At 39.3% G+C, this 8,152-nt stretch overlaps 1 protein-coding gene across 1 annotated transcript; it reads left to right on the top strand.

Annotated features, from left to right (window-relative positions):
* The first annotated feature begins 321 nt into the window (after positions 1-321).
* Positions 322-7,923, top strand: SEC61G (SEC61 translocon subunit gamma). The gene is made up of 4 exons (XM_004328429.4): positions 322-475; positions 2,030-2,128; positions 3,425-3,527; positions 7,729-7,923. Exons 2-4 carry the CDS (start codon positions 2,035-2,037, stop codon positions 7,736-7,738), a joined length of 207 nt encoding a protein of 68 aa, XP_004328477.1. The 5' UTR covers positions 322-475; positions 2,030-2,034; the 3' UTR covers positions 7,739-7,923.
* The last annotated feature ends 229 nt before the right edge of the window (positions 7,924-8,152 follow it).

Genomic DNA, 8,152 nt, shown 5'->3' with positions numbered 1-8,152 from the left:
GACCGTTTCGAGGGAGGTCGGTCACAAAACACCATGTTGCTTATAAGGTTCATTGTTGACGACTACAATTAAATACGTACAAAGGGACGGGCAGTCAAGAGGTCACCGCCCAAGACGAAGCCTATCAGAGCCTGTCGTCCGGACCGGTCCAGCAGAGTTGACCCAGCTAGGGAGCTCGGGTGAGGAGCGCGGCGGGGAGCACGCCCCGCCCACGCCGCGCAGGGGCCCACGCCACTCCCCACGCTCTCCACGGAACTACCCAAGCCGCCGCCGACGCCATAGACTCGCACTCCGCGAGCCCGTTCCGGAAGCGGGGCCGAGACGCACGTCGGACTGCGCCTGCGCGCCGACGTCTTCCCGAAGGACCAATGAACGGAGGGGTGGGCGGGCAGTAGGCGGTTTCCGGTTCCGGTCGGCCTTTGTGTGTCGGCTGTTGTGCTACGTGTCTTGGACTTGGCCAGCGGACGGCGGGCAGGTGAGGCTGCGTCTGGCGGGGGCTCCGGGCTACCGTTTGGTCACTCGCGGAGGTGGCGGACGTGGGCGAGTCCGCCGGCCGTCCGCCGGCTGCCCGCACGGCGTCGGGGGAAGCAGACCCGGGGCCGCGGCCCGCGTACCCGATGGAGAAGGGCTTCCAGGGCCTCTGGCCTTCGGGGTCGGCTTTGCGGCCGCGCGGGCTCGGCCACCTTGCTGGGAACACTTCCGCCGTCTCGGTGCTGTGGTCACGGAGAGTCTCTTCGGTGTTGGCTTTGGGGCCGTGTGTGTGGAGCGTGTCTCGGGGAGCTCCTCCCTGTGCTGTGAGGGTGAAAGGGTTGATCTAGAGTCTGGATCAGGAGGCCATAGTGGGTTATTGGATCCCCTCTCCTGACGTTCAGTGCAGTGTTTCGGGTGTTGCACGGGTTTTTTTGTGTATTTTTTTTTTTTTTCCTGAAAGGACCCTTCGCATTTATCACGACATCTGTAAAGTTTAGGCTCAGTGGATTTGCAGAACAGAGTTAAGTGCAAGACTAAGGAAACAGGCGTTACTACCTGTGTGTTGCAGGGGCCCAGCACACCTGGCCCGGGACGTTTATAGAATTCCGGACGTCCTTTCAGTGTTCCTGGGTGAGGAACCCGGGGCTTAGAGAGGCTGCATTTCATAGAAAGGGATTTGAACCACCACCTCTTACGGGTGGCATTAGCTCAACAAAAGCTTATCGAGTATCTGGGTGCCTGGCCACGGTTGTAAGCACCTGAAATACAGTGAAGTCCAAGTAGCGAATCGGCTTCATTGGCTGTTGTACCAGTGACTGTCAGAGCCAAGGTTGGATGACATTTCTACTGTGTGACGGGTTCCACAAGAGAGCCCATCGGTAACATACATATAGCCCTTTTCCTTAAAAGGTGTGTCCAGACCTAAAGGTTCAGACTTCAGCGGATAGCTTCTGAGAGTCTGGGTCTTGGTTTAGCCCGTTGTTGTGGTTTTGAAAATTGTACAGATGATCTGCCCCATGCAGAGAAACTCTTTTCTTAAAATGTTGTGTGGCCGTGGTTTGGAACAGTCAGATGGAAGTCCACATTTACCTCTACTCTAGGCCCTTGAAGCATCACAGTTAGCATTCACTGCACGGGACACTGGGGTCTGGGGAGTTTAAAATAAAATATAGCAAATATTTGTTGGGGCCCAACCCTGTTGATTCCTCAGCAGGAGCAGCGGGGGACTGCAGGGTGGGTGAGGAGCGGATCTGTTGTCAAGTGCTTATTAGACTTTTCGTAGTGAGAGCCCTTTTATATTAAGAGCTTGCATTCTTTGTCAGTGATAAGAACACGGGAAAACCTGCGGTTATCTTATTGCCTTTGTTTTGATGATTGGCTGGAGATTGCAAAAAATAATGTCAATTTACTCTTGGAGTCTGTTTTTTTTTTTTTTTTTTGTGAGATGATACCGACCCACCCATATCAGGCTGGTCTCATTCACATTTTGATATAACTCAACAAGTCCTTGCTCTATAATAAATAACATCAGTGAGTATCTTTTTTGTTTTTTAAATAGGCATCATGGATCAGGTAATGCAGTTCGTTGAGCCAAGTCGGCAGTTTGTGAAGGACTCAATTCGGCTGGTTAAAAGATGCACCAAACCGGATAGAAAAGGTAATAAATAGCTTTGAAATGAGAGAAAAAAATTAAATCTTTGCATTCTCTAAGCCCTTTATTTGATTAATGTCTTCCTGTTTAATAATTGTTGCAATTCTTTCATCAACATTTTTATTGATTTATTTTGCTTTATTCCTTTTTAACATTGTTATTTTTTCTAAATTTTGTATACTTTTTACACACCTCATAAATTTTTCTCTTATGTGTATTTTCACAGCGTATAAGGTTATTTGTTACAGTCTTATTTTCCATGTTGCTTTTGCCTTAGTCGTATTTAATGACTTGAGAGTTTTTAGTATCTTTCACATTTCTACTCTGGAAAATCTTTTGGAGCTCTTCCTGTGGTGCCACTCCCTCCCCAAGCCTCCCCCAAGCAAAAAAGGCCTTAACGTGAAATCAACAGCATAGTTGGTGCCAACCTAGGAAGTTTAACTTCTTATTTATCACAATTCATGTGTTAAAAGGTGTACCACAATTTGCTTCTGTTCATTTATTGACTGCTGCCTGAGTTAGGAGGTGGGAATATAATAGAGACTATAATATGATGCATTATAATACATATATAGCATAATATATAAAAATGTACAATAGGGAGCAGTCCTTGCTTTTATGGACCTTAGATTCTTTGAGAGAAAATAGTCATAAATAATGACAATTACAATTTTTAATTACTGCTATGGTAAGTATTATGGAAGGTAAATAGAGGAATATTTGATAGCATGTAATAGGAGGACTGACCAAGTCAGGAGGTCAGGGAGAGCTTCCCCAAGGAAATAACATTAAATGGAAATATTACCAGGGTCTGGGACCTTTACATAAAATTGTGCTCAACCCAGTTCGGTTTTTCAAGCCTTATTTTTGGCTTCATTATAATATCAAAGACAGTTGACCTATTATTTATAAAAAGTTATGTTCTGTGCTTTTATAATTAATACTTTTAGCAATGTTACAAAGTTTTTAAGACAGATACTGTGTATTCTGTCCATGTTTCATTTCTTTTTGGTATTCTGGTCATTTGCTAGGAAGATAAATATGTCACTGTTGGTTGATGGAATCACTAGCCTGAACATGCAGTTTATTTTTATATATCATTAAATATCAATAAAATATGAAAGTTAAAAAATCTGTCAAATACCTTATTTACTATTAATACTGTCATGTTTTATGTAGAATTATGTACTTACTATCAGGAGAAATGTACATCAGTAAGTTTATGTCAGTGCTAAATTTTTTCCCCCTATACTTGCAGTGACAATGCAAAAAATAATGTAAATTTTGTGTTTTTAAATCCAGAATTCCAGAAGATTGCCATGGCAACTGCAATAGGATTTGCTATAATGGGATTCATTGGCTTTTTTGTGAAATTGATCCATATTCCTATTAATAACATCATTGTGTAAGTAAACTTTATGAAATAGACAATATCTAGGATAGAATGAAAATGCAAACCATTTGAGTTAACAGCCTGCTATTTCGTTAATACACAGATATGTTTCTTGACTTTTTAATGTTGGTACAGTCTGCTGCTGTTTACTGAGTACCAGATAATTCAAAGTGACTTTAAATCTTGTATAATTTTTATAGCTACTCTGTGAGATAGGCACTAATTTTTTAATAAGTAAAATTTTAAAGGATCAAGGAAGTGAGTTAAAGGCACTCAGTATGAGACAAAACAAGTATTCAGTGACAGGACCAATATTCAAATCCAAGTCCTCTTTCTGCAATATATTAACTTGTCCACAAGAATTTTAAGGTGCGGAGAAAATGCTCCCCATCTGAAAATCACTACAGCGATAGAGTTCAGACTCTGGACCAGGTTGCTTAGGTTTAGATTCTCTTTCTTGTTACTTAATAGTTGTCATGACCTTGGACAGCTTGCTTAGCTCCTCTGTGCCCAGTTTATTCAATAAGGATAATAGTTCTTAACTAGGGCTATGGAAAGATTAATGACTTAGGTCATGTAAAACCCTAAAAAATAATTTGGGTAAGAACCTAAATGGAAGTTGTGGTTATTGTAATGAGCCATTGATACTAATATACTTTTAGGTATATTAGGAGGAGAAAAGACAGAGGAACACTGGGATTACTTTATTCTATTCTAAATGCTTTTGCTTTTTAGATTCATTACAAGATTCATTACAAGTTGTTGGGAACACCTTATGGCAGTGTGCAATTAGAGCAGTCATTTTAGGCCATTTTGTTTGGTGTAAAGAGTTAGTATGAGTTGCAGTACTTATTTGCTCTGTGATTTTGTATTCACCTAATCTCTGAACCTTACCTGCCAGTGAGATAATCATGAGAGAAGCCTTTTAGACTTACTTTATGGGGTGGGGATGCTTTGTAAACTATAAGTCTCTTTAAGTACTAGATATTTTATTATGGATGCTGGTGGAAGTTGTCTTTTAAATGACGAGACTGGATGAGTATTGTCAGGTGGCTTTCTTAAGTAGGTTTTCATAGCTATTATGCAGACATGCCACAAAGGGGTATTTTAGGATCACAGAAAGTTAGACCTGGAAAGGACCAAGTCTCTCAAACCTCCTCCATCAGTTCAGAAATCTCTATTATATGCCTAGTGAGGAATGCCATTTCTGGAATAGTGGAATCACGGAGCGAATCCTGAAGTAGAATTAGGAAACCTGAGCTCAGTGTCTCTGGGCTACAGCCCCTACCTAGTCAGTAAACAGAGGAGGTAGGGTGGAGTCTGTGACATAAGCTCAGTGCTTCTGCTCTCCTGCTCCCTAGTCCATTGTCAGACAGGTATAACTGACAGTTATTTCTTGAAATTGTTATGAAGTTTAATTAATTGGTAAGGTAATATTAATACGTAACTGTATATATATATATATATATATATATATATATATATATATATTCATTCTGTAGTTTGTGTGTGTGTATACACTACAGAACCTAGTCCAGTGTATTCTTGTACACATTGAAGACACTTGAGTACGTGTTGAATTAAGTGAACAACGGCAGGTTCTTAGCCTTTTTCTAAGGATTATGATGGTAATAATAATTGCTAACATTTATTGAGCACTTGCTGTGTGCCGAGGACACACAGCTTACTGTGAGCTGACTCTTTTAACCCTCATGACAATTGTGTGAGGTAGCAGTATTATTATTTCCATTTTATAGATGAAGAAACTGAGGCATGGAGAGTAAGGAAGTACGTCGCATGCCTATAAGTGGTAAAGCAGCATGTGAAACCCAGGCTTGGGAGCCTGTGTTCTTAACCATTGTATAGGCCATCTCTCATTCCGGCTCAGTTTCAGACCACTACTCATCCTGAATCAGGCGCCTCACTTCAGGCTCCAGTTTGCATTTCGTTAAGCCCTCTTAAAATCCAGTGTTTAGAATCCAGTGCTTACTGTGGATGTCTTCTTGCTAAAGGCTAAAATCTTCAGTTTCTCACAGATAATGGCTACAATAAACTTCCTTTATCCTGGGTTTACATAGTTGGTGTGGTTTGTTTTTAGCCTAAGAATGGAACATTACCCCTTGTTAAATTCCATTTTGCTAGATTCCGTGATGGAAGACTTTTGCATTTTTAATCTGTTCATCATTGTTATTTATCCTAGTTTTGTGTTCAGACATCTTTTATTTCATTATCTGAGTTGTGACCTAAAGTACCTTTTAGGACACCCTTAGCACACCCTTTCGGGATTGAGATTCATTAGTCCAGTTGTTCCCAACAGGTCTTTGAAACAAGTGTTAAAGATTTGTTTTCTCCCTTCCCACTAGCTATCTATTTTAGGGAGATCACCTTGGTGCTTTGTGACCACCTGGATGGGTGGGATAGGGAGGGTGGGAGGGAGGGAGATGCAAGAGGGAGGGGATATGGGGACATATGTATATGTATAACTGATTCATTTTGCTATAAAGCGGAAACTAACACACCATTGTAAAGCAATTATACTCCAATAAAGATGTTAAAAAAAAAAAAAGGCAAGGGAGTTAACAAACATTCAGTAATAATTTGAATTGTTGAGAAAAAAGGATCCATTTATTCACCGGCCAAGGCTATTTCTGTTAGGTTGATTCTGTCCAGTAAATGTAAATATTATTTGTCACTGGATAATTAATCAGCATGTGGTACTAGTGTGCTTAGATCCAAGGATTAATTATCATTATTTAGTATAAAAAATCCATTGAATATAGTTGTCTTTTACACGGAAAATGCACGTTATCAGTGGTCTTTTGCCTTGGTCTCACTAGACTATACAGGTGCTATGCTGTGTGTGTTTCCTGACTGAGATGAATTTTAATTTTTGCCAGAATGAAGGGCACAGGGAAACTTACAGATAGCAAGTCAGAGAAGAAAAACAATATGTCCTTACTTTTATGCTTGCTCTTTGCTTTTTTTTTCCTCTTAGAAACCTTGGCTTGCATTCAAACTCTGACCAACTAATAAAAAAAGAAAATTAAAAAAAAATTTGCTTTCTCTTAATTCTTATTTCTGCAACAGGCACAATATATCTTTTGCCAACCTTGCTAGTCAGAGATTGTTGAACTATGACCTTTTGGAAGCTAGTTGCTTAGAAAACTTCTCTTCTAGTAACACAATTGTTTTCAGTGTTTAAAGAGTTAAAAAAATATATCTCTAGATAGTTTTTACATTAAAATGAGGGCCAAATAAAACATTTTGTGAGAAAAGCTATCAGAAAACTTTAAGTTTCTTCATGATACGCCATGACAGCTGTAAAACTAAAAGAAATCTTTTTTTCCTACTTGAAAGAGCATAAATCACTGTTTAAATCATTTTGAGGCGGTAGCAAGTGAAGTATAAACACAAGCTTCTCTTTCACTAGGCTGAATTATCACATGTTTTTCCTTATGATGAAATTTTTTCTTCTATACAATTACAGCAGTCAAAATTAATATCCACAGGGTTATAATTTAAAGGAGTTTTATAGTTGTGGGTATTTTAGCTGCAGCAATACGGTTTAATGATATAAGCACTTAACGCACTTCACGTTAAAGTATAGATGCAGGAGTGTTTCTTTTAGGAGTATAACTTCCATCTAGTACTGGAATTATTCTCTTTCTTTAACATCACAGTTTTAAAATGTATATCTCAGTATACAGTTTTAATGTTTATGCTTTTGAAACTTGGAAGGTCTTCTGTAGAAAAGGTGATTCTTATGTTCATTATTAATCCAGGTTTTTGAGTGATTATGGGAAGATATAGTGGTTGAGAACCAGCATACTACTCTGCACTCTTGATTTTCAAATGGCTGATTGTACATCAAATTGAAAAAGTTCTTAACTAACCGCCCTGTTATGTAATTCATATTTTTCGTCTTGTTGAGAAAGATTTTATGCTAGACTGTTAAGCATGTTTTCCAAATGAGGATTCTGAGGTTTAACAGATTAAGCCTGTTCCAGCAGCCACGTCCTCTGTAAGGACCTTTTCAGTTCCAAGATTTTAAAGTTCAGTTTCTTCCCTTTTGTGCTATTTTGGAGTAACGTAGGCGTGGTTCTCAAATAACTGCTTTTGGTTCTGTAAAATTACAGCATATTGCATTTCAAATTTTTCTTCTTATTAAAATCTTACGTACACTCAAAATTGACCATCTTTTTTTCTTTTACAGTGGTGGCTGAATACCTTTTTAGAAAAGTGTTTTTCATCTTGGGGATTGGTGAACAAGTGAGGATTTGAGACGCTCATGGACTAAAAATTTGCCTATATGTTTTGTGTTTTTCTTTCATTTTTTTCTTCCAAGATGTTTTCTATTTGTAAATTAAAATAATTTCAAAATAGACAAATTTCTCTTTTTTCTATCACAGATATTTGTCAAATTTTAGTGGTTAAAAAATAATGGGTTCTTTTCCCTTCTTCCCTTCTTTCCTTCCTTCAATCCTTTATATTTTGGTTTACAGGAGAAATTAAAGGGCACAGTGGAATATTGCACTTTCTGAGTACTCCTCTATCAGATCAGTGTTTTGCCATCATGGAGGAAGAAACAGCAAGCAAAGGATGGTAGAGATAGTGAGAGAGAGCTTGAAGTTGGGGTA

Source organism: Tursiops truncatus, chromosome 9 (genome assembly GCF_011762595.2).
Source record: "Tursiops truncatus isolate mTurTru1 chromosome 9, mTurTru1.mat.Y, whole genome shotgun sequence".
In the NCBI taxonomy this organism is placed as follows: Eukaryota; Metazoa; Chordata; class Mammalia; order Artiodactyla; family Delphinidae; genus Tursiops; species Tursiops truncatus.
Note: the sequence above shows the minus strand (reverse complement) of the source record. Positions and strands in the feature narration are given on the sequence as shown.

Coding starts and splice junctions, on each gene's coding strand:
- SEC61G (XM_004328429.4), top strand. CDS start 2,035: ATGGATCAGGTAATGCAGTTCGTTGAGCCAAGTCGGCAGTTTGTGAAG. Junction 2,129..3,424: donor CACCAAACCGGATAGAAAAG/GTAATAAATAGC, acceptor TTTTAAATCCAG/AATTCCAGAAGATTGCCATG.